Genomic DNA, 27,669 nt, shown 5'->3' on the forward strand with positions numbered 1-27,669 from the left:
TTCTGCTCCAGATTGATCAAATATCTTATTAAAGTTAGCTTATTTCAGTTCTCCAGTATTGGATCTGAATCAGACTCACTTCAAGTACTTAAAGTAGACTGAACTCCATATATTTCACTTTGTTCTCTGACCAACTACACTTTATGTTTCCTGAACTGGGTTGATTCAGGTCCAGGTTGTTCTAAGTCTCTGGACAAGAGTATTCCATCTTAGTTGCTTGAATTGGGACTATTAAGATTTCACTCTTGTTTGATACTTGAGTGGACAGTATTCAAGATCACCGTTGTCTTACTTGTTGTTATTAATGCATAGAGTCAAAGCAGTACCTGTCTATTGAAACTGACACTCTTGGCCTGACTAAATGTTACATTCCCTTCATAGTTTGTACCTTTACCATGTGGATAATCCTGTAGAAACAAAGGCAGTAAAATCACTGTTAACTCCATGTTGATTTCTTTAGTCAAAAGCACTAAAGTAAGATGATAGAAAAACTCAGAAATGTCTTCAGGAGATGTGCACTCTCAGACGTGAAATCAAGCAAAATAATCTGGACTTGTTGCTATTGGTTCAGAAATTAAACAAATTTATTCTGCTTTTTTCTCTGTTTTCCAAACCAGATTATCCATAGATACATCTTTTTGAGTCCACTTTATCCATTACAATAATGTAGAAAGCCTGAGCTTCTAGGAACATAGGCTAAAAGGCAGATATTATCCCCAAATGGGATGCAGGTCTACTGACAGGCACACTAACGTGCAAAACTATGATTACCCAAACATGCCTGTGTTTGGAAGGTGAGAGGAAACACATTAACATATGAGGTGAACATATAATCTGCACTCATACTGTGACCAGGTCTGGTCTCTCTCTCTCTCTCTCTCTCATCCAATCCCCCACCCCACTCTGTTTTAGTTTGCTGGTTCAATATTAACCAGGAGGCTTGGGCTTTTCTGTCCCAGGACCTCTGATCAGATTAGCTCTTTTCCATGGACACCATGAGGGGACTGAGCACTGTCCTGCTATTCTGTGTTCTTGCATCTACTTACTTTCCTGCAGACAGCTCCAATGGTAGGAAATATTTTACTTATTTTATCCCTTTTCAAACTGGAAGGCTTTGTGTTTCATAGCTCATAGAACTGCCAAGCTTTGCACGGGAGTTAGCTTGCTACTAATAATGAGAAAATCTCAAAACTTGCATACTTTTGAAATAATTAAAATGTGATTATCTGGATAAAGACTAGCACTCATAGAGAATAGAAAGCTCAATTTTATAAGCATATTTGGCAGATCATTTATTAATAAAGGTGTAAAGAGATACAAGCCTGATCCACACTCCATCCACAAGATATCACAATGTGAAATGACTGGTCATGTTTTCCTCAGTGTTTGTTGGAAAGAAGGATGCCTTGTCCATTTTAACAAGAAGGCGACGTGCAAATCAGTTTGCGGAGGAGATCAAACAGGGGAACCTAGAGCGAGAGTGTGTGGAGGAGATCTGCAGCTTTGAAGAGACAAGAGAAGTGTTTGAAGACAGCACAAAAACAGTGAGTAAAGCCAGTGGAGGGAGGTGGGTTATGCAAGTAATTGTGTACAGTAAAAGACTGCAGAGCTAGATCAAATGTATAGACCAGGGGTGGGCAATGTCAGTCCTGGAGAGCTGTAGTGGCTTCAGGTTTTCATTCCAATCCAATTGCTTAATTAGAAACCAATCCTTGCCAATTTCAGACCTGATTTAGTTTCATGGCTTGTTAGTCTGCAATGTAAGGCTCTAATATTGTAGATTTTTTACACACACAGATGTAAATGGAAACAAGCTAGATTGGGAACTGCTGGCTGCTTTGTCATTTACATCTTACTGCTAATAAGGAGCCATTAAAACAGTGAATGCAGCTGTTTAAGATTGAAATAAGCAATTAAGGGTGGGGAACTTTAACAAGCGAGACCACTAAAATGAAGCATCAAAATTTCACTTGAGCAATCAGTGTTTCATCAGCAATAATTGACTGCTCATTAAGAAACTGGGCTGGAGCAAAAACCTGCAGCCACTGTGTCTCTCCAGGACTGACATTGCCCACCCCGGTATAGAATGTACACACAATAACCTTCAAAGACTGGACAGTTGGGACTTAGTTTCAGAGTACAGGAGAACAACTTGAGTGAGGAGTTTTTAATTGTGAGAGCTGAACAATCTTAAGAAGATTAGCAAGGAATGACTTCAATCAAAATGTATACATTCATATGGTTATTTGGACCTTACAGGGGCAGAGACAATGATGTCACACATAGGCTGCCTGACTTCCTGCTAATCTAAGACAAGCAATACAATGTCAGAACTCAGAGCTACTTATTACAAACATGAAACAGACCCGAAAGTGTATGAACTGTCATTGATTAAAGGTATCATGGTGGTGTAGGATTGCTGCTTTAATAGTTGGGCTTTATTCCCAGTCAATAGGGATTTGAGATGTTCTCCCAGTAGACCTGTAAGTGTGCTTTTCAATAGGACGGCTTTCCTTCCGGGCCTTGTACTCAATGCAGCTGGCATAAGGCTTTTGTTTCCAAAAGCCAAACAACAACATAAAAAGAAGTAGTGTTAGGTAAGTAGCTAGAAATATATATTGGTCAAAAGCAACATGAAGGGGTTTGAATGCACTAGCCAGGAAATAAATAGTACTTTTCTGAAGACAGCTGACAGCATATGCCTTTATCTCTCCACTACACCACTTTAATGGAAGGAAAAAATCTTTCCTTTTTCACTCTTATCATCAAAACATGTAAAGTTGTAACACATTCTGTACAAATTTCATGCCTCATTGTTAGATTCTTTCAGATTCATTTTTGGGCTACATCAACATTTGTATTTATCAACAGTTACAGTCTTGCTTTGTGTTCTTTGGATCATTTTCCTGACTGGAAAGAAAAAATTTAATCGGCTAATTTTCCTTTATTTATCCTTTTGTGATTTGCTTGGACCTGACACCTTCCAGATTAACTTCAGTCCAATCCCTACTGCCAAGATGCATTGGTATGCTCTCCCTCGATCTTGCATATTCACTCTGTACATTATCCACAAGATCAGGTGGTATCTGACAGATTATGAAGCACAACTCCTGGTCCAGGATTTGGTCTTTTCACATCTGGACTACTGCAGTTATCTGCCTGCAGGAGTATGGGCATGGTCATCAAGCCACTTCACATAATTCAGAATACAATGGCATGTCTGGTGTTCAACCAGCTGAGTTGGGCCCATGTCACTCCACTTTTCAGATCACTAGTTTTGCTACCTGTTGTGGCATATACTATATTAAGTTCGAATGATTGATACTTGCCCACAGAGTAGTGAATGGATAAGCACCTATATTTACAGAGACACTTATGAGGTCCTATTGGCCTTCTTGGCCACTCAGGTTTGCTGTTAAAGGTGTCTGGTGATGCCAGCCCTGCAAGGTATCAAGTCTCAGTTCATACTCTTTTCATGTGTTGCTCCTGGCTGGTGGAACGAGGTACCAGCCTCTATTTAAAATTCTGACTCCCTTGATGTGTTTAAAAAGCAATTGAAGACTGTCTTGTTTGGTGAATATCTGCCTAACTGATATTAACTATTAGGTTTTGAACCTAGGAATCGTTAACTAGCTCACATTTTGTTCTGAGCTCTTCATCTGAGATGATCAATTTTGTAACCTTACCTTGTAACACTTGTTCCCAAACAGTCCACCAAACTGATGTTTACTCAATTATGTTGACCTCTTTTAGATTAAAGGATGCGCTAAGCAAATAAATATAAATGTAAATGCCACCCATTCGTTAATGTCAGTTGTATTTAACTTCAAACTACAGAGAACAAGCTTGTCTTTTAAAAACATTCAGATGTTTCAGTAAAAGAATCAATCATAAAAAAAGCCACTACTGACATATAAACATTGCTTCGTATTTGGGACATTTTGAATTTACAGGTCTGATTTACTGTAGTTATCAGTGTGATTATTGAAGAAGAACCAGAAGATTCCTGATTTCCCACTTACTCAGTGGCCACACATATTGGCAAACCATGGTTTATGGCAATTTGAACTGTCATAATTCACACTTGTAACATGTCATATTTTGCTCAATCTTTCTAATTTATTTAATAACTAGCCAACCCGCAGCGTAGTATACACCGCATAATTATTTATTGATGGGTGAACACTTCCTAAAAGACACATTTGTCCAAATGGGGTGGGTTTGAGGATACGATTGTGAGTGAATGAAAAGATGGAACTCTGAGAGAGCAACACACAATTGTCCGTGACTGAAAATTGGTTTTGGCAGATACATGCATATCTTTTTGAAAGTTTGGCCCTGTGCCTTATTAATTGTCATTGCAAACGTCAATCTAACAGGAAATTTTCTGTGTGTAAAAGTAAAAGGAAGGAAATCTTTCCTTTTTCACTCTTATCATCAAAACATGTAAAGTTGTAACACATTCTGTACAAATTTCATGCCTCATTGTTAGATTCTTTCAGATTCATTTTTGGGCTACATCAACATTTGTATTTATCAACAGTTACAGTCTTGCTTTGTGTTCTTTGGATCATTTTCCTGACTGGAAAGAAAAAATTTAATCGGCTAATTTTCCTTTATTTATCCTTTTGTGATTTGCTTGGACCTGACACCTTCCAGATTAACTTCAGTCCAATCCCTACTGCCAAGATGCATTGGTATGCTCTCCTCGATCTTGCATATTCACTCTGTACATTATCCACAAGATCAGGTGGTATCTGACAGATTATGAAGCACAACTCCTGGTCCAGGATTTGGTCTTTTCACATCTGGACTACTGCAGTTATCTGCCTGCAGGAGTATGGGCATGGTCATCAAGCCACTTCACATAATTCAGAATACAATGGCATGTCTGGTGTTCAACCAGCTGAGTTGGGCCCATGTCACTCCACTTTTCAGATCACTAGTTTTGCTACCTGTTGTGGCATATACTATATTAAGTTCGAATGATTGATACTTGCCCACAGAGTAGTGAATGGATAAGCACCTATATTTACAGAGACACTTATGAGGTCCTATTGGCCTTCTTGGCCACTCAGGTTTGCTGTTAAAGGTGTCTGGTGATGCCAGCCCTGCAAGGTATCAAGTCTCAGTTCATACTCTTTTCATGTGTTGCTCCTGGCTGGTGGAACGAGGTACCAGCCTCTATTTAAAATTCTGACTCCCTTGATGTGTTTAAAAAGCAATTGAAGACTGTCTTGTTTGGTGAATATCTGCCTAACTGATATTAACTATTAGGTTTTGAACCTAGGAATCGTTAACTAGCTCACATTTTGTTCTGAGCTCTTCATCTGAGATGATCAATTTTGTAACCTTACCTTGTAACACTTGTTCCCAAACAGTCCACCAAACTGATGTTTACTCAATTATGTTGACCTCTTTTAGATTAAAGGATGCGCTAAGCAAATAAATATAAATGTAAATGCCACCCATTCGTTAATGTCAGGCTTGTATTTAACTTCAAACTACAGAGAACAAGCTTGTCTTTTAAAAACATTCAGATGTTTCAGTAAAAGAATCAATCATAAAAAAAGCCACTACTGACATATAAACATTGCTTCGTATTTGGGACATTTTGAATTTACAGGTCTGATTTACTGTAGTTATCAGTGTGATTATTGAAGAAGAACCAGAAGATTCCTGATTTCCCACTTACTCAGTGGCCACACATATTGGCAAACCATGGTTTATGGCAATTTGAACTGTCATAATTCACACTTGTAACATGTCATATTTTGCTCAATCTTTCTAATTTATTTAATAACTAGCCAACCCGCAGCGTAGTATACACCGCATAATTATTTATTGATGGGTGAACACTTCCTAAAAGACACATTTGTCCAAATGGGGTGGGTTTGAGGATACGATTGTGAGTGAATGAAAAGATGGAACTCTGGAGAGAGCAACACACAATTGTCCGTGACTGAAAATTGGTTTTGGCAGATACATGCATATCTTTTTGAAAGTTTGGCCCTGTGCCTTATTAATTGTCATTGCAAACGTCAATCTAACAGGAAATTTTCTGTGTGTAAAAGTAAAAGGCAAATTTGAATCTGATGGTGTCAGGGAAATCCGGAGAATAAGGACAGTTTGTGAGGTAGCAGCTGCGATAGTTTTACACTCCAGTACATTGCGGGGAATGCTGGTAACAGAAAGTCTAGTGCCATTACAGAGACCTTTTGCTGGCAGGAGGTTTCTGAGAAGCATGATGACTGAACCAATTTTAATTTTGAGTTTATGCAGAGGCATGCCAGTGGGAGTAAGACTGTTAAGAAATTCTTCGGGGAATGAAAGTTGATCTGCAGGATCAACGATGGAGTCAACGCTGGTGAAAGTTACTTCGTCGGTAGGGATAAGTCCTTGAGAGCGAGGATGGATGCGGGAGGAGGGTTAGAGTTGGCGGGTGGGGCTCTGTCGTGCGTTCCCCATGGTCAGGTGACTTGGTCGATTATATATATAAAAAAGCATCCAGAACCGAAAAGAACAATGAAAAGTTAACGTGGCTCAGAGGTGCATGTGGACTGTAGCAGAGGCGAAAGCGATTGAGGCTGTGTTTGGTGAGGTGTTGTGTGCAGGCACACGAGCAGGCAGTGCGCATGCCTCGAGAGCAAGGGTGGACGCGGGAGGAGGGTTAGAGTTGGTGGGCAGGGCTCTGTCATGCGTTTCCCATGGTCTTAGAGTTGGTGGGCGTGGCTCTGTGAGTTGGCGGGCGTGGCTCTGTCGTGTGTACCCCATGGTCGGACAACTTAGTCAATTATATAAAAAACCCGTTTTTTGTTCTGTCTGTATCATTTTTCTTCAGTAGATTCATAATTTCTGACTGGTAAATGCAAAAGCAATGATTATGTGATGGCTGTGATTTGATGTGCCAATCTATCCATCCATTTTCTGGAAGTGCTTTTTTGCATTCCTTGGTTTGGGGCAGCTTGAGCCTATCCTAGCAGCACATGGTTCAAGACAGATAATACCCTAGGAAGTGATGCCAATCCATCCGCACTCACACTTTTTCATCTGTTTTCGATTTAGAAGTCACCATTAACATCACTCTCAGAAAGCACCTACACACACTGTGGTTGACTTTAAATTAATCCCTGATCTCCTTAACTTTGAGCCAGCATGAATTAAACACTTTGGTAAAATGAGACAAAGCCTTACTTTAGAGATAACAGCAAACATGATTACAATTTTCTTTAATTATTATTATGTATTTGTGCAATGGCTCATACCACTATGTAAGATGTTAGTAAAGATAATAACACATGTACACAAAAAAATGACCCACTTTATCCAATAAATAAGTCACAGGGACATTGAGCTTATTTAGCCTGATAATTTTATATGTAGTGCTGGCATGTTCTCACTTTGTCTCTGTAGTGTTTCTCAGAGTACTTCAGTTCTTTTTTAATTCTTAAACACTTACAAAATAATTTGGCTGCTGACACTAGATTAGCCTTATGTGTGTGTCTAGGATGGACTGGCATTTCATTCAGAGCTGGCTAATGCCTAGCAGAAAAAAATTACAGGGATTTAATTGATTTAGAAATTGTGTTAAATTACCATCTAATCTATTCATGATTTACCTTGCTGGGCTGGTAAACAGAATGTCACAATGCAGTCTGCTCCTTTACAAAATACAACAAAAGGATCAAAGAAGAGCCTTAAGGTAATTATATGCTATGTTGCCACAGACTATGGGACAAGACATCAGATTCAGTCACACTTGTAAGTATTAACTGTATGTTGTCTGAAGTTCCCTGTAACCTTTCCCTGCAAAAATATTCCCCTCACTTCTTTTTCTCTTATTTGCACACTGTCTCAAGAAGCCCAGATGAGCACATTAGTGCTAGCTACCTTAGACAATAATGAATGATAAGCAGTGAATTATTGTCACTGGTCATTGTCTGCATGAAATTGCATATTCTTTATTTGGCTTTATGAGATTTCTCCTGGTACACTAGTGTTAATTCCAGAGACCAGAATTTGCCTGTCAGGTTAAGTTTCAGCTGGTAAGATAATGCGAGTGTTTTCTTGTCCAGTGCTCTATTTCCCCTTGCTCTGTACTGGATTAAGCAAGTCAGAGAATCAACCTCCTTAATAAGATTATGAGAATAACTTCGATCTCTGATGTTTCATTTTAAACAGATGCACACTAATGCAGCCTTACTGTTCATAAGTCTGCTGATCAAATTATAAACTGCCATGTGAAATTAAAGCACATGCATACATACATACTCACATATATACATAGAGTATATACATACATAAATGCATTCTTAGACTCAACTAATCCAATTGAGGGTGATGGGACTGGAGCCGATCCCTGCAGCGCTGAAACATAAAAACAACTCTGAATAGGGGACCAAACCATCACAGGGTCCACTCACTCATATATCCACACTCTAACTAACACAATACTTACCCAGGGTATACTTAGACTAGTCAATTAACCTATTAAAAATGTGAAGGAGGAAAATCAAAGTACCAAAAAAGAAAAAGCCATTCAAAAACAAGGAGAATATACACAGATTGATCTGCATCTTTTCTAGGTTCCCAAGATCAAGCAGCTACTGATTTACCAAGGTAGGATCCAGCATTAAACAAACAAATCACAAAAGAAAACATCACAGTCCAATAAAATTAATTTAAAATTAATTAATGTATTTAGTAACATTTGTGCAAATGCAAAAAAACTAAATGGAAAAAGGAAGAAGTTATTACAACAGCGTTTCTCAACCTTTAAGTATTTGCAACCCGAGTTTTCATAACAGTTTTAATCATGCCCCCCCTAACATTTTTTTGAAATGTAGATGCATATTTTATTATACCTACTTAGCTTTTATCGACATTTATCTAACTCTATATTTACTATTCTAGTATCAGAATGTAGTTTAAGTTAATTTGTTTTGGTTTCAACAGATGTTTTTTCATATTTTTGATTCTTGTTTTCTTTTTTTCACATCTTTGTGCCCCGCTAGGGGGGCCCGCCCCACAGGTTGAGAACCACTGTATTACAAACACAACGTAAAAAGTATAAAAGGGGAAATAGTTTCTGCTCTATACCATTATAATCTTAGCTTTCTCATGTTAAGCTTCAGTTACGTTCTCTGCATAAAGTTATGTTGCTTTCCTATACTGTATCAAATGAACTTACGATTACGAAGGTCAAGCTAAGAGGTGCAAGTTATACTATGCTACCTTATGGTTTGAAACTGTTTCCCTCTATGCCTTGACAACTGCAAAGCAGAACAAAGACTACACTAGTCTATACTAAGAATAGCAATAAAAAAAGAATATTCCATTTACATGTTATCTATCCATCCATCCATTATCCAACCCGCTATATCCTAACTACAGGGTCACGGGGGTCTGCTGGAGCCAATCCCAGCCAACACAGAGCGCAAGGCAGGAAACAAACCCCAGGCAGGGCAGGGCACACACACACACCAAGCACACAATAGGGACAATTAAGAATTGCCAATGCACCTAACCTGCATGTCTTTGGACTGTGGGAGGAAACCCACACAGACACGGGGAGAACATGCAAACTCCACGCTGGGAGGACCCGGGAAGCGAACCCGGGTCTCTTAACTGTGAGGCAGCAGTGCTACCCACTGCACCACCGTGCCACCCACATGTTATCTAATAGGGGTTAAAGCAGACCCTCATCTATTTAACTATGTGTTCTACTGTATATATTAATACTGTATATAGCCAAACATTTTAACATAACTTGCTAAATAATTCTATACATTTACCAAAACACTATTTAAAAATGGCTCTTGCTCAAACAATGATTGGACGTAGGCTTCAAACCAAGGATGTTGGATCCATGAGAAAGCAACAATAACTATGCCATTGCCAAACCTGCTATGAAAAGTGCTTTTTAAATAAAAATTAATTGATCACTTCAGTACATTTTGGAATTATTTATTTTTCTCTTAATGGCAACCTGCATCTTACACAGACTATTCCTCGCATGTGGTTAGTTAGGATTGGATTAAGAACATTTTAAATGTACATAGGTACAATAAAAACATTTCATTGCCATACCACTATAATAACACATCTTGACATCAACTGAAACTGTCACACTACAATGTCAAGAACATACTTTTTACCGGCATTATGGTGTTGTGACCTTGGTGTGCATGTTGCCTGTAGTCCGTTTGTTTATGTATAACAAAATGATTTAGACACATCCACGTCACTTGTGTTTTAATTATCATGCCATGACTGGTTCACATTCAAAGATACCCTTATAAATATGTCTTACAAATTATTTTGTATTTGCATGTCTGTAAGAGTCAAAGATTTTGTGGCAAGGGTATATGAATGACAATGCTGCACATCCGTGGATTGTAAAGAACACTGAAAACCCTGTGGATAAATGTTTCTAATACATCTTGTAGCCATGAAAATGGAAGTAGACGTGTTCTTATTAACATTCTTAACTCCAGAAATGGAGTTAAACCCAAGCTTTCAGTCTAAAGTGTTGTTCAAAATCTTGAATTATGTATATCTTAAAATAAAATGGAAACTCAACAGTTTCTTTGCACTTGATGAACAATAACATACTGTATATTTAACTGTCACGTCTGCTGTGCTATTCTTTAAGCAATAAAAGAGGAAGAACAATACTTAGTGCAGCTGCTTGACTGCTCTAGTAATATGGATTTGTCTCCTGTTACAGTCATTGATTGGAGTTTGCTTATTCTGCCCCATTTCTTTCTATGCATTTTGGTTTCCACACACATGCCAATAATATGCATATTAGGTTCACTGGCTTTGTAAACTGTCCTGGTATGTGTTAGTGTGCCCAGTACTTGATTTGTATCCTATCAATAACTGATATCTCCCATCCCGGTGGAACAGGCACTAGAAAAGCAGGTTCAGAGAATGATGGATGGGAATGTTCACCTTTAGAAACAGAATGGAGTTAGTGAAGGGTTGCGTCAGCAAGTACCTTCAATGGAAAAATAAGTTAAAAGGTTATTTTCACAGTAAAAAAGAAAAATGGTAAGAACAACGTTTTGGTGATGTACATTGGGGGTCTGTGTTAGTATGCGGATCTTAAGTAAAATCAGGGTGTCCCTGGGTGCAGTGGCAGGGCGTTCGGCATGAAGGCAACGGGATTACCTGTTAATAGACAAGATCAGTTCAGCTGTTCCACATCAGCACTCCTCACCCACAGGAGTATAAAGGTACCCTGAAGAGAGGGAAAAAGAAGGAGATATCAAGAGTTTTAAAGGAAAAGAAAAGGAAAGAGTCAGGACTGGGGCAGAGCTGGAGCTGCTTATTCGTGGCAAGTGATCGGGAAAGATGGTCTGGGTGGACTGAGTGGATGGGGCTTACTGGATAGAAATGCTCCTATTGAGAGCCAGGGAGCAGGAGTGACCAGATGCTCCATGTAGTCCCACAGAAAGTGACCAACTGCTCTAGGACGTTCTATAGAACACAAAGGGAAGGCAATGGTTAAAATCTAGGGCCAAGTATTAACCCTAAACCAGTGGTTCTCAACCTGTGGGGCGCGAAGTAGCAAAAAGGGGGCCGTGATGATGTGAAAAAAAGAAAACAAGAATCAAAAATATGAAAAAAACATCTGTTGAAACCAAAACAAATTAACTTAAACTATATTCTGATACTAGAACAATAAATATAGAGTTAGATAAATGTCGATAAAAGTTAAGTAGGTATAATAAAATATGCATCTACAGTACATTTCAAAAAAATGTTAGGGGGGGCGCGATTAAAACTGTTATGAAAACCTGGGTCGCAAACACTTAAAGGTTGAGAAACGCTGCCCAAAACCACTCGTGCCACTATAATGTTTCCAGGATATCATCTGCATTATAGCTTCGATTCTGAGTATCCCCATTTAAAGGGTCTGATATCCTGGATTGCTCCTGCGCTATCTTAAAAGGTCAATTGAAAGAATGGGTCTAATGCTAACTTTCTGCAGTGTTCAATTGTCACTTTATATAGCGGAGATATGCTAGTTTCTTGGAAGAATTCAAGGGGACAGTGAACCTCCCCAGCACTTAAGACTATGTTATCTTATCTGCTTGATTAGAAGCAGGTTGACAATGTACACCCTCCTGCAAACCCTGGATCACATGTGTCTACTGAATGATATACTGAGGCTCTGACTACAAAACCTCTAGCAGGAACCCATTCATACTAACTGTGTGGAACTTACATGTCTTTCTTATTGTGTAATTTGTTATTTCTGCTGAATGTTTTTTGGGTTCTGACCAATTAAACTAATACATATTTGAGATATGTTCTGAATACAAGAGTACCCAAATAAAAATGTGCATGCACCAGGAGAATGTGCAAACTCCATACAGACATTAAATAAATTTAGGGTATGAACACAAGATGCTAAATGAATGAGTCAACAGTGCTAGCTGCTGTACCGCCCCATTGAAAGCTGTTTATTATAGTTATCACAGTTTAAAACCACTTACTTACCAACAACATGGCTAGTTTTTCACAGTCTTATATTTATTTATTTGGCTGATGCCTTTATTCAAGGTGCCTTATAACATTTATGATACGATTGGTTATATTTCTTTTGGTTTTCTAATTGGGCGTACAGGCAGGTCTGATGACTTGCTTATGGTCACACAGTGTCGGTAGCAGAATTTCAACCCACAACCTCAGGGTTTGAAGTTCAAAGCCTTAACCATTGCACCACACTGCCTCAATATGTCTGCTCATTTACCCTTCAGATGCCTTCTGTACTGTAGTTCTCTACTTTTAACCAGAATTTCATGTTATTTCTCTTTTTCAGGACCAGTACTGGCAGACCTATCAAGGTAAGCTCATAGATTTTATTGCATTCCTTTATAGCCCAGCTACCCATCTCTGACTCCCAGATTAAAGATGTAACAGCTCTTCTGGGATGTAATGTATCTAAATATTGAGTGTCTTAGCATTAGTGATAGTTGTCTTTTACTGCACTGGTCAATACTGTACTGTACTGCTCCATACCCTGCAGTTTCATACTTGAGTGGGTGGGAGTTAAGCACATTAATCAATAGTTATTATACTTTGACTTTTAGAATGCAAAGGTGACAAAGGAAACAAAAATGTAAGGATAAAAGAGGATGTCAATAAACTGCGTAAATGCCTGAATAGAGGTAAGTCCTGCCATTTTTCTTTACCATCCATCCATCCATTATCCAACCCGCTTTATCCTAAGTACATGGTCATGGGGGTCTGCTGGAGCCAATCCCTGCCAGTATATTCTAACTGAATGCTATGGGCTTCGCAGAACAGATTGCAGCTTAAGCAACCTTGATGACTCTTGATCAGTCTCTTTGCTGGTATTCAATTTGTTCTACAAGTAAACATTAGAACAGTATAGACTAGAAAAGGCCATTCAACCTATTATCCTGCTTGATTTTAGTCCTAAGGGTGTGAATCTCCTTGTGACACTTTTTCCTTTTTCTATCACCTGTATCAAAACATACAAAAACAAAGTCAGTGTTGGAGACCATCCCCGTTTAGTAATGTTGAGTGGTTAATGATTTGGTCTTTACAGACTTGAGTCCAGAACAGAACTAATCAATATAAGAATGGCAGACACATATATAATGGAACAACATGAAATGATGTAACAAACAGGTGGCATGCTGGGATCAATGTGACATCATCTGGAGGTGGAAACAGAAGTGACATCATAAGCCAGAAGTGATCGTTATTGGGGTGATTCTTCAGTTGTTCTGCAGGGAAAAGAGGAGAAAGAGTTAGAGTACAGCGCCAACCCCCAGTCTGGCTAGCAAATACAATTATTTGAGCCCATAAACTGTCTTCTATCCGCACATGTGTGACACACCTCTTAATGTTTTTGACTTACATAAATCGTGGAATCACTGAATTTCACTGCCTTTATTTCTAGACAAGTGTGCCCTTGGAAATGGTACAAACTATGAAGGAAATGTAACAATTACAAAGTCTGGCCAAGAGTGTCAGTATTGGTCAAGCAATTTTCCACATCGCCATAGGTAAGAAGCTCCAGTAGAAGCCCAATTGCAAATGTATTTCCATAATGTCATTCACACAGTACTATAGCCTCTCACATTTTTCTGCCTTGGAACTGGAACTAATTACTTTTTATTGCTTCAGGGAGTATAACAGAAGTGACCTTAATCCTGATTACCTGTTAGAAAACCAGTGCAGGAACCCAGACAACTCAGCAGATGGACCTTGGTGCTTTACGCGAGACCCACTTGTTCGGCGTGAGACATGCAATGTACCCGTATGTGGTAAGCAGCCTTTTGGAACTAGGCTCCTATACAATGGCGCAAGGTTTTCTGGGAGTTCTCTTGAATGTGTGTAGGTTGTCTCTGCTGGTATGTCTTTTCTTGTGCACTTACTTGTAACATGTCTATGCTAAGCATATTCAAATAAGTTGAATGTGTCTGTGTGTCTCAGGCAAGGTCTACAACCCAACTATTCCTGTCCTCCACAATTCTACTTACAACATCAAGGATTGTTTGACTGATCTGGGAATTCATTATGAAGGAAACCTGTCAGTCTCAATAGGTGGCCTGACATGTCTGAAGTGGAGCTCATCCAAGGCCTTGGAATTAAGCAAAACTAAGGAATTCTCCTCATTTGTAAAACTTAAAGAAAACTACTGCCGCAACCCAGACCTGGACGAAGAAGGGCCTTGGTGTTTTGTGGACCATCCCAACAAGACCTTTGAGTACTGCAAGTTAGATCTCTGTGGTAAGCCACTAAGATGAGAAGCTAACTCTATTGTCTGTGTGTTAAAACTCAGCCAGCCCAGTCTTGTGAAGACATCTGACATTAATCAGATTCTGGGCGATCCCTGTTCTTCCAAAACTATCCGTGTTTCTGTTCTGTTCTTTGATGTGTAGATACCCCTCTTGATGAGTATATCGCAGACAATGGAAAGCAGTCTGGTCGTACTGTAATTCAAGGATCCAAGAAAACTTTCTTTAACCCCAGAAGCTTTGGGAATGGTGAAGCAGGTAGGAAATTTGAAGTCATGTTAATGCTATATCCAACCACAGGTTTGTCTGATGATAGAAGAAAAATACCACTTAAGGGGCTGAAAGCTAAAATATGCAGTAAAACAAGAGTTAACAGATGGTTATTGTTAGAACTGTGACAAAAAGGGAAAACTTTTATATTAAACAAATAAAACATAACTTTAAATAGCACCCCCTTTTGGTGCTTCACAAGATCAGAGATAAAGTATAATTGCTTATATGTTTTTTATTTGTTTTATTCAAGTGGAGCACTGACACATTGACATGCTCAGTATTACACAGTAAGTAAGAACTAGCGGAAATGGCATTATAAAGTCCGATGCCTGAGCTGCTAGACTACCAAACCCGCCAAATGCTGTGAATCATGTTAATAAATGCTTTGAAGCAGTGGTTCTCAAGTTTAGTGCAATGAGCTTCCTGTGAGTGCAGGTTTTTATCCCAACCAGTTTCTGCTTTTAATTGGACTCAGACTTTAATTAGGCAAGTTGTTATTTTACAGTTTGTGTATATATATATTTTTTTTTCAAACCAGAAATTACAAACTGCATATGCTAAATGTGTACAAAATGAAGCAAGAATGCATATTTATGTTAAATGGTAAAGATTATTCTTTCAAGTTTTTAATACTGTTTATTGTTCTGGTTATTTTAAGCTATTAACTAATCATGCACACAGGTATGTAATAGTGAAATAGCTGCCCATTAATATTCCATGTTTGCACTGGTGTCTGCTCTGCTCATTGGTAACTGTCAGTAGTTAAATAGATTTAAAACAGCATATTTCAACGATAAAATGAAAATGGCAAAACAGAGTTAATAAGTACTGAAAGATATAAACAATACAATAATTTTTATGAGTGTAAATCTCACACCACTGCATTTTTCTGAATGCAAAATAAGAGAAGCGGAAGGACATAGCTAATTTATGTAATAGTAAAGGGACCACAGAGAAAAAAAAATGAGGGACTTCCATACTAATTAAATAATGAGATCAATTAAAGATAAAATCACTCATTATTATAATACTAGTTGGAACAAAAACCTGCAACCACAGTGGCCTCCAGGACTGAGCATTAAAATGTCTGCCTTACCACACTAAAAAAACTTCTATCAATAATTACATAAAGTCAGGCAAATACAAAAATAAGTTACAGGTACTTAGCACATACAAAAATATGAGTGCTATGGAAAAGAGGAAAACAGAAAGTCCAGAATAATGCAAATCCTTTACAGAAACAAAGCACTATTTGTAACAATACAGACAAACGTGACGGTGCAGAATTGACAGTGGCCAAATGGGCAAAAGTTGAAGGGTAAAGACGGAACTTAAATTCAGAGCTGTCAACCAGAGTTAGCATTTCACCAAAGTTGCATAGCAACTAGCTTTAGCTATGAGCATTATTCCTTTTCTGACCTGATGTTTTGTTCATAATAGACATTAATATTTCTTATGATTTTTATGCTTCCCATGTTTGTGATCATGTTACCGGTTAAATAACTTCCATTTGTTTGCGCAAATCTGATCTTTACTATAATTTTTTTGAGACTTTCGAATTTTAGTACTTTCATTATCTCTAACCTGCTCTGCATGTGTATCGCGCCAGTGCTTTTGAATTATTTATGTTGTTCTACTTTGTCATCTACTCTTTGTCTTTTATTTCCGGCCAGGGCATGGCTAAATCTCTTGACACAAAGTCTCATCTCGCAAGACATGAAAGTATCTCTCTGAAAAAGTTTCGTCTTGTCCCAGGTTTTTTTTAATTATAATAGAGAGATATCCATTGTGAACTCCACAGAGAGGATTATTGTGGTTTTGATTTGGTGTGTATAACTCTTATTACACCTACAAATGCACTTTTGCCAGTAAAATGCTGCTGTTAAGACCAGACTGAAGACCCTGTGCCATGTATTGTTTTGAGAGAAAAGATCTGGATTTCTTGTAGAAGATGCTGCTGGTGTCTAATAGTAAAATGGCAAAGAGATTTAAATTGAGAATAACATTATGTCAATTATTCCCTCTCTCTGACTTTCAGTTTGTGGTAAGAGACCCCTGTTTGAACAAATAAATAAAGAGGATTCCACTGATAAAGAGTTGCTTGAGTCTTATGTAAGAGAACGAGTTGTTGGTGGAGAGAATGCAAAAGAAGGCAGTGCTCCCTGGTAAGTTGTCAGAGAGTAGCCAAACACCAAATGGACATGAGGTTTGTTCTCGTCATTATTTTTTTTTCTTAGCAGAGTGAGCATCCTGTCATGACATACTTTGGTTTGAATTTTTCAGGCAGGTGATGTTGTATAAGAAGGCTCCTCAGGAACTGCTTTGTGGAGCCAGTCTGCTTAGTGACCAGTGGATTCTGACTGCAGCCCACTGTATACTTTACCCACCTTGGGATAAAAACTTTACGGCTTCTGACATCCTGGTGCGCCTTGGGAAACATTTCCGTGCTAAGTAAGTGCCTTCTAACCAGCTTTGAAAACATATGAGCCTGAAATATTTTCATATTTTCCCCACTGTAACCACCATTATAATAATATTAACAATACTGAAAAAATACACTGCACTATGTAGTATGTACTGTATATATAATAACAATGAACAACAACAGGTCTAGTAGAGAAAGCAGCACCATACAACACTCACTATATAGTCCAGTGTCAGCCATTCAAGCTAAACTGATACTAACTTTACTTTCAAGCTGTGGTTTGTAAGTTACTTTAGATAAATACATGCACACATAAATACATCAGTGTAACACTTCTTTTGAAAACAAAAGTTCTCTATTTTTTGTACATATGAAAAATTGGAATAAATATCAATGTGTGTTAGTATTTACTCCACAAAAATATATCTATTTCAATTATTTCTGTACTACAAGCATGCTAGCTTTAGATTTTTTAGTATTCCTAGTGAAATTTTAAATATCACTCAAACATATTAAACATCTGTAAAATTTAAACAGTTGGAAATTTGTGAGGCTTGACTCCAATGAAGAAGAATAAAAGCTGTTGTGCTAATATAAAAAGTCTAAGTATTATTTAAATCGGAAGCTCATATTGGGTTATCACTGTATAACATTCAGCAGGGCCCCAAACTTTCTGTGTATCTTTTGTTTAGCTTTTTAACAATCTGACATTCTCTCCAAACAGCTCATTTGCAAAGTAACTTAAAATGTGATAAAAATCTAATTGATTTAGAGAGATAAATACTGTAAGTTGCATTGATTGTAGAAATTAAATTTCCATTCAAATGTGTAACAAAATAGAACTGCTTCTACTCAATTTGACTTCCTATATTTTAGCAGTTCTCTTTTAAATGCAGAGAAGGCAAGTTTTTTAGTACTAGCTTTTACAATTTATCATAAAAAGCAGACTGCTAGAGTGGAAAATTACAGGTGTGTCTCTTCCAGATAACACACTGTACAGTTGTGACATTTCATACTGTAAGCAAGACAAAACTGCATTTTGAATTACTGAAATCATTTAACTGCTGCCTCACTGTTGGATTCAGCTGGGAATGAGTCCAGTCTTAATGATCTCAACGGAGTTAGTCAAGTTCAAAAGTTAATTAACGGAGGAAATAATTATCTCATCACAAGTAGTTCTGTAGCCATGAAAAGTAGTGGGGTGTGTTTATAATGAACATAAGAGAAGATACTAAATAGTAAGCAAAGGGTGGTAGAATGTATTAAAGTATACTCTTTTATACAAGAACACCTATAAAAACAATTCATGGTATGACCACAAACTTTGGTACGTGTGACAATAAGCCCTCCTATAAAAAAAAATTCCTCTTAATATTGGCAGAAAATAGGAACCAATTGCAACAACTGGATGCAAACAGCAATATACATTTTTTGTCAGTGATTCCTGATTCATGTCACAGTGACAAGTCAAAGTGAATTTTGTTACTGCACACCAGTGGCAGCATAATGATAAGTTGCATTACCGAAAATGGCTCCTTTATTCTTGTATGTAACTTATACTCATTTCATACATTTTGTAAAACCCAGTGTATAATTTTCTAAGAGCATATTTTTATCAAATGCATTTGAATCAAGCTATTTTAATATTTTTTTGAAAATTACCTTTGTAGTATGTTATCTGTTAGGTATTCCTTTTAAATATTAATTAACACCATACATGGACTAAGTTTCAGACGTTAGGCAGTTTAGGAAAGCATCACTTTGAAACAAATTTCCACATGAAACAATTTATCGTTTTTTTAACAGTTTTACAAAACCTAATCAGTTCTGGAGGAGTAACAAGACAGACTTTTACAATTGGTTTCTATACTCATCCAATATTATTTCACTTAATGTCAGGAAAGAGGACAGAACTCTTTGTCTGCTAATACAAGTAACACTTGGTAAGACAAGGAACGTTGTCCAGAAAAACCTGAGAATTTTGTGCCTTGTGTACCACAAGATATTCAGTGGTATCTTGTCAAACATTTCCTGGTAGTTTTCATACATGTAAGAATTTCAGTGCAGCCAAATCTTGAAGTGTATTCAATTTGGGGACCTATGGTTGCTGTTTACAGATAATGATGTTTTCCTCTTAGCTTTGTGTGACTGTGACCTCTAGTGTACATGAGAGTTCAAGTAGTTTAGAATGTGAATTAGCACCTACATATAGTATATGTAGTAATAATGCTTTTATATTAGAAAACAGTGATTAAATCCAACTGTACACATGAGTATGGAAGCTTCTTGAAGTGATGGGATTTAGTCATTTGAGGTGGTTAGGACATCTTAGATGACCCAGGTACCACTGTCTGAATGTGTAGCAGGCATGGTACATTGTGAGAAGTCTTCGGTGATGTGGTTTTGCTGAGTTTTGGTCTTCTGGAGAGCTGCAGCCTGGACATTTGGGAAGCTTGTGGGTAGCGCTGCTTCCTCGCAGTTAGGAGACCCGGGTTCGCTTCCCAGGTCCTCCCTGCGTGGAGTTTGCATGTTCTCTCCGTGTCTGCGTGGGTTTCCTCCGGGTGCTCTGGTTTCCTCCCACAGTCCAAAGACATGCAGGTTAGGTGCATTGGCGATTCTAAATTGTCCCTAGTTTGTGCTTGGTGTGTGTGTGTGTGTGTGTTCCCCGCGGTTGGCTGGCGCCCAGCCCGGGGTTTGTTTCTGGCCTTACGCCCTGTGTTGGCTGAGATTGGCTCCAGCAGACCCCCGTGACCCTGTAGTTAGGATATAGCGGGTTGGATAATGGATGGATGGAAATATTCCAATTGTGATAGAAATTTGTAATTTTTCATCTTCTGATAGAGGTTCATAGAGGGCTACATCCCTAGTAAAGGATCAAAAATGAAAAATTACATTCATAATCACTGACCTTGAAATACTCTGAAACAATAACTAACATGCTAATGTTTGAAATGTATAATTTTTAACTTTCTGGTAGTGGTTCTAGGGGAGTTAGGATTACCTGTAAAGAATCAAATATCAAAAGTATTTTCATATTTGTAATCAGAAACCTTGAAATAGCACAACTGTTGAAGGCACCTATTGATATTGTGATGCTTGAGACACTGCCTTGCATCTAAGAGAAGATGCCGAGTCCAAAGGCTTCAAGAAAACCAATTTTATTCCCCTTAAAACAAGAAGAGTCAGGGTATTTATTCAAATAGCTACCACTTTAATACACACAGACAAAGCAAACAAGCAGTGGCGAACCAGAACAATGGCAGGTTTGGAATAGTCCCCGTATCAACCATTGGGCGACTGATGCCACAAGCCTGCGGTTGCCTCTGTAATGGACAGGCAATTCTTGACAGATGCATCAACTGCATTTCGGTGGGCAGCACATTTGGAGATGGTCTCAAAAATCTCACACCCCCACCGCAGCTTTGTTTACACTGGTGTGGACAAAGCAACAGTCTAAGCCAGGCTCAGCCAGATGCGAGAGAATGACAGCACTGACGTGCGCAGAAGCGGGATGGTGGCGAACATCAAAAGCAAATGGCTGCAAGCTAATAAACCACTGAGTGAGGCAGGCATTTGTATCCTTCTGTCTGTACAGTCACTGGAGCACAGCGTGGTCAGTCACAACCCCATAAGTAGTAGCAGTGTCTCCACCACCCACTTAATTGCCAAACATTCGTTCTCAATGTTTGAGTAATTACTATCCCTGGAGAGAAATGTCATACTCAGAAATGTGATGGGATGTTCCTCCCATTCAAAACACTGAGAGAGCACAAACCTCAAACCAAAAGCACTCTCCTCCGTCTGTAGAATGAATTCTTTAGAAAGGTCCAGATTCTGCATAACTGGGAATGAGGAGAAAGCGGCAAAGTCAGTATGGAGGGCAGATCTATGACCAAAATTCAGAATAAACCTCCTGTAATAACCAGTGAGTCAGAAGAAAGCACAAACCTGCTTCTGTGTTTCCCCCACCTTGTCCACTTGAGCTTTAAGCACACCATTCCCCATGGAATACCCCAAATAATGCATTTCTGACATACCCAATTTACGCTTCTTAGGGTTAGCCGTCAACTCAGCCCAAACTGTCAAGCACTGCCGGCAGGCGGTCAAGATGAGAGCTCCAATCATTACTGAAAATGACCACATCATCAAATGGGGTCGCAGGATCTGGTCCATCATACGTTGAAAAGTCAATGGCGCACCATGGACAACAAATGGGACTCTAGTGAGTTTGAACAACCTGTCCGGTGTGGTGAATGTGGTCTTCTAGCAAATGGAGTCCTCCAGGGGAACCTGCCAGTACCCCTTTGTGAGCTCCAGGGTTGAAATGTATAAGGCTTGCCCGAGTTTCTCCAATCAATAAGTTATGAATTCGCTGCATTGGGTACTGGTGGCGCAGTGGTAGCGCTGCTGCCTCTTAGTAAGGAGACCTGGGTTCACTTCCTGGGTCCTCCCTGCGTGGAGTTTTCATGTTCTCCCTGTGTCTGTGTTGGTTTCCTCTGGGTGCTCCGATTTCCTCCCACAGTCCAAAGACATGCAAGTTAGGTGCATTGGTGATCCTAAATTGTCCCTAGTGTGTGCTTGGTGTGGTTGTGTGTGTCCTGTGGTAGGTTGGTGCCCTGCCAGGGATTTGTTCCTGCCTTGCACCCTGTGTTGGCTGGGATTGGCTCCAGCAGACCCCCGTGACCCTGTGTTAGGATACAGCGGGTTGGATGATGACTGACTGCAGTGGGGACACATCAAACCTGGAAATCTTATTCAAACATCTAAAATCTACACAGAACTGGGCTTTACCATTTCCTTTTACTCTTGTGAATTACACCCACTTTGAGCATCTGATTCACCTCCTCATGTATCACATTCCTCATCGCTTCCGGAAGATGATACAGGCGCATTTGTATTTTTCAATTATGATCTTGTGTTCAGCAGTTTCAGTCAGGACAGGCATGGCTGAAAAGACATCAGAGTTCCTTCGGATCACTGACAGCAACTCAGCCTTCTGTGTCCATCAGATCATCACCAATAGTAACCTCTATCTGAAATATTGCGGCAAATGTGGCCAGAACCTCACGAGGTTCATGCTACTCCTTCAAAATGTTAACATGCAAGTTTTGCATGGGCTTTCGTTAGACAAAACTTCTGACCTTATAATTCATTGAATTCATATGTTCTTCCACTACCGCCAGACCCAGACACTTTTCCTGAAATTTATGTGGCTCAGATGGGATCAACACCAATACCCAATCACCCCTTTTGAATTTGAAAAGTTTGTCACTGACCAATTATGTTTTTGCACCTCCTGTTTGTGCTGCTGATGTTCCACTGCAATAGAGAACAATCTAGAAATCTGACCTTGGAATAAAACAACCCAATCAACAAATCTCTCCCCATGAGTTGCATTGGGAGCCCCCATCCATTCCTCCCAAAAAATGTCCAACACCCCTCGTGGTTGGTGGCCAAATAACAGTTCGAACAGACTCAAGCCGGTAGATGCCCGGGGAGGTCGGGCCATCATGAACCAATTAACTGTTTCAAAGTCTTGTTAAATCGTTTAGTTAGGCCATTTGCCTGTTGATAAACGGTGGTGTTCAATTGTTTAATTAGAAGGCTCTCACACGGCTGCTTCATGACACGGGAAGTAAAGGGAATGCACTGGTCAGTTAAAATCTCACGAGGAATGTCAATATGCATGAATATTTCTGATAGAGCCTTAGCAACAGCTTGCGTGTTGGCCTTCTGCGGATCGGCCACCTTGGGGTATCTTGTTGCATAATCAACCAACATGAGCATATGCTGATAATCATTCTTACTCTTGGGGAGTGGGCCAACATTATCAAAAGGGCCATCCAAAATAGGCATTGGTGAGAGGGGAGCCCTAGCGGGTCTATAAGTGGAAACAACTTGACAGTCAGGGCAAGACCTACAAAATTGCTTCATATCTCAGCCCATATTTAGCCTATAGAAGTGTTTCGAAATGCGATCCCTCATCTTCTCCATGTTCAGATGACCCCAAGACATGAGTGTGAGCAATTTTTAAAACTATCTCTCCATGCCCCCTTGGGACCACCAACTGTTCAATCACAATCACCTGATATAAGAAACCATAAGTGTGGTGTCTTGAAATTATTAAATCTAATGAAAAGATACAAGAGCAAATAAAATAGTTCCTAATAGTTTGGTAGATTTAGGATGTAGGTGGAGTTCTTGATTCTAGAATGTGGTTAGTTGACCAGTTGATCAGCTGACACAATGGAGAGGAAAACAAAAAACTTCTAAGATTGATTCAGTAGGAGAAAAATAACTTCAAAAAGCTTGACATCTAACATAATTAGACATCAAGACAACTAAAACAGAATTTCTTATGTAGGGGTTTTCATGTACCAGTGAGCCAGGAGGTGATTTCAAAGCATTCATAAGATAATTCTTATAAATACAATAACATAAAAATGGGGAAAGGACCTATGTAGATATGCTACATAATATTATAAAAATATATAACTCAAAGCAAAAAATAATCAGGAGATATGCAGCACACTGGCTTTCATTATTAACATTTTACCATTACTCAAAATACAACTCCTGTGAAAACTGACAATCTAACACCTTTTAGCCACAAACTGCAGGAAGTAACCCAACCTAACCTTTCCCTAACCCTCTGCATACATATGAACAAAGATATGTTTCACTGCTGCTGTACCAGCATTTGAGTGGATTGACATTGTTGAAAATACTGTACCATGCATTACTAAGTATAAACAATGCTTAGTGTTGCCTTTTCACTTCAGGTTCAGACCAGTAGATGCTCACATCCCAATTTAAAGTTTTGGACTGACACAATAGCATGCCTTTGAATTATGGGCGGTACCGGAAAGAAACCTGCACTGAAATGAAGAGTACACGTGAACACCATAGTGAACAGATTCCAACTAGGAACTTAACTTGCATCCTTGGTGCTACCTAATTTGTACTGTACAGTAATCAAAACATTATTTATCATGTAGTTCAATAAAAGATAATAATAATACCATCACTATGTGTAGTAATAATAATAATAATAAATAACCTCTTCTCTTTTAGTTATGTGTCATAAGGCAGGTCTTTCGATTGCCATTTCCTTCACAGTACCCTGTCTTCTGCTCTTCTTTTTATTTATTTGTATAATTTACCATCATTAAGGCAATATAAAATGTTTTCCCATGGCCTTGCTCTTCATTTCTTTCCATCTAGTTTACCCTCCAACACTATTTTCAACAATCCATCTCCTCCTAGTACATGTCCTATCCAGTTTTGTTGTCTTCTTTTCACTGTTTCTAGCATGCACCTTTCTTCACCAATTACTTCCAGCACTTTTAAATTAGATAAATTACCATTCAACTGATCTTTCCCATTCTTCTCCATAGCCACATTTCATACATAAAATATAATCTCATGAAGTGATAAGTAGTGCAATAACCAGTGCTTTTTATTGTGACAGCAGCAGGCATTCCCCCTTAGTCCTTGAAAATGATGACTGGAAGTGTTTTTTGACCTTTCCTGTTCTTTATTTGACAGATTTGAAAAACTGCAGGAGAAGATTGTAGCCATTGATAAAATTATTCTGCACCCCAAGTACAACTGGAAAGAGAATCTAGACAGGGATATTGCTCTTTTACATATGAGGAAGCCAACCAGCTTTACAAACTATATCTGGCCAGTTTGTCTGCCAACCAAGGACGTTGTTCAGAAGTAAGAGAGAATTCAACTCTTGGACAGATAACAGCATGTTTTTTAATTGAAGCAGCTATAAACAATCTTCGTTCTTCTTTACTAGCCTCATGTTCGCTGGATTCAAAGGCAGAGTAACTGGATGGGGCAATCTGTTTGAAACATGGACGTCCAATTCTCGCTCATTGCCAACTGTTCTGCAACAAATTAATCTGCCAATTGTTGACCAAGAAAAGTGCCGCACTTCTACCAAGATCAAAGTGACTGACAACATGTTCTGTGCAGGTGTGCCATGTGACCTGGTGGAGAGGTTTGCTAGTTATTACAAAAAAAAAAGTGCACGGTGAGGCACAGCTGTAGACACTCCTGTTACCAGGGCACTAGTTCTCACAAACAGCAGGTACTGAATTTAGTAAAGTGTAGCAAGTGCATGCACTTTGTAAGTTTAGGGAGAGAAACCATCTCAATATTATATTCCCATCTCAATATGGTAGAAATATTTTGTTTGAAAGCGCTTTCCTATGCCTAGTTGGCTTCCCTCTGCTTTTACAGGATACTCAGTACCCCACATCACTTCCAACTGTAATGGACCCAGTAGTGAGTACAACATGAATTTGCCAACATTGTCATAATTATTCACTTACTGAGATCACTCAAAGGACATGTGAGTGAGTAAAAAATAGGCAACCACAGAATAAAGTGAAGAAATCAAGAACACTCAATGCCTTCAGTGAAGATTACCACATACTTGCCTTTACAATGGCAAGCATAATGAAAGACCCTCTAGAGTCTTACAGCTCTAGAGTCCTATCCTAGGCACTCTCTACAAAAGAGTTTCCATATCATTCTAGTGTACTTCCTATACTGTTCTCTCACATCACAAAGAAGTGCAAATTAGGAATCTCCAAACTGGCCCAGCAAAACTATGCCCTGTAACATTTAGATATTCTATTCAACTTTACTTCCTGCCTTATGCTTGACATTGCTGTGCTGGGCTCTGGCTCTCCACGATCCCTTGTTGAAACAAGTATATTCAGAACATAAGGCAATGAAACTTTCCCCAAAAGTATTAATCTGTGCAAAGGTCTTTTCATCAAGGGGAAGAGTATTCTCAATATGTCTAAATCATACCGAGCCAAGGTGCAGTTGCATGGTTCATGAAGGTTAAATCCTTGATACTGATATACATTTTTTAAAATGTGAGTCAAGCATGCACCATGCTATAGCATTCAGCCAAACAGTGCTGTGTAGCAAAAGCACAGTCAGACATCAGACTGGCTCTAAACCTGATAAAAATGGATTAAAAATGCCATTAAAATATGTGCTGAATCTGAAATTAATGCTTTAAGTTACACCAGCTACTTTTTTTATGTTTCATGAACAGAAATGAGGAAGACATTTTTGTCGTTCCCTTTTCATACAAAGAAAGATATAGCATGTTTACTGTAGTGCCCTGATATAAGATAAATGTCCACTTTTTATCATTGACTGAGAAACCCGTTAAGAGTGCCACCAGATTTACACACTAAAAACAGTTGCTTCCCTTTTCCTCATAGCTGACCGTGTGCAGCTGCTTCTAGGTACAGTATGACTTGCAAGGAGTAGTGATGAGGCTTCCCACTGGGTTTGAATTATGTCTTTTCTTGACTTCTCAGGTTACTCCTCCTCTGATTCAAAACGGGGTGATGCCTGTGAGGGAGACAGCGGTGGACCATTTGTCATGAAGGTGAGTGGTTTCAAAAACATACTCTAAAAGTGCATTAGTATTCCCCATTGTCATGGCTGAAAGAAACAAAAATTGTTAATTAGAAGCTACCTGAAAACAATAAAATGGCTAATCACAAAGCAAATGCAGATCCCTAAGTTCACAAATAAGAATAATATATTGCTTCTGTTGTAGAATCCAGACGATGGGCTCTGGTATCAAGTTGGGATTGTCTCCTGGGGTGAAGGATGTGACCGTGATGACAAATTTGGCTTCTACACCCATCTTTTCCGCATGAGAAAGTGGATGATGAAAGTCATTGAAAACCAAGACTCCTCAGACCAATGAGAATATGCAAAGATATGTTTGACTGCTGGTTCACCAGGATTCAAGCTGATTGAAATTGTTGAAAACACCAACCATGACTAAATAAAGTGCATATTCTGTGTTGCCTTTCCCAATGACCTGTTCAGACCACTAGCTGCTCACTTCTCAAAATTGTTCCAGTTGCTATTTCCATTTCTTGATTTTCCTCGAGTTTCTGTGCATTTGAGGTTTACTAAGACAGGCATTGTTGCTACTTAGTGACTTTGACACATTTGAGACAGACAAACAATAAAGCTAACCAAAATTCAGTCATAAATGGAAAATAAGGCTTAGATGCATAAATACAGGTAACTGACTCCCGGCTGGCTCTCCTAGATAAATAGGGAATTCTTCTATTTGCCTTGTGTTTTAGGGGCTGTATCATGAGGACTCCACTGGGGTAACTCAGATGAAAT

The 27,669-nt window shown here is 38.8% G+C and overlaps 1 protein-coding gene across 1 annotated transcript; it reads left to right on the forward strand.

Annotated features, from left to right (window-relative positions):
• Window positions 1–933: 933 nt before the first annotated feature.
• On the forward strand, window positions 934–27,351 carry f2 (coagulation factor II (thrombin)). The gene is made up of 14 exons (XM_039754618.1): window positions 934–1,068; window positions 1,384–1,544; window positions 12,833–12,857; window positions 13,104–13,181; window positions 13,943–14,048; window positions 14,170–14,309; window positions 14,479–14,775; window positions 14,928–15,041; window positions 17,095–17,221; window positions 17,340–17,507; window positions 25,030–25,203; window positions 25,289–25,467; window positions 26,838–26,908; window positions 27,083–27,351. The coding sequence occupies exons 1-14, from the start codon at window positions 987–989 to the stop codon at window positions 27,233–27,235; spliced, it is 1,875 nt and encodes a 624-aa protein (XP_039610552.1). The 5' UTR covers window positions 934–986; the 3' UTR covers window positions 27,236–27,351.
• The last annotated feature ends 318 nt before the right edge of the window (window positions 27,352–27,669 follow it).

The sequence above is a fragment of the Polypterus senegalus genome, chromosome 1, assembly GCF_016835505.1.
Source record: "Polypterus senegalus isolate Bchr_013 chromosome 1, ASM1683550v1, whole genome shotgun sequence".
Classification (NCBI taxonomy): Eukaryota; Metazoa; Chordata; class Cladistia; order Polypteriformes; family Polypteridae; genus Polypterus; species Polypterus senegalus.

Bases quoted from the DNA above. Each gene is read 5' to 3' on its own strand.
- f2 (XM_039754618.1), top strand. From the start codon at position 987: ATGGACACCATGAGGGGACTGAGCACTGTCCTGCTATTCTGTGTTCTT. The intron at 15,042-17,094 runs GTAGGAAATTTG...TCTGACTTTCAG, and splicing joins CTTTGGGAATGGTGAAGCAG to TTTGTGGTAAGAGACCCCTG. The intron at 25,204-25,288 runs GTAAGAGAGAAT...CTTCTTTACTAG, and splicing joins ACCAAGGACGTTGTTCAGAA to CCTCATGTTCGCTGGATTCA.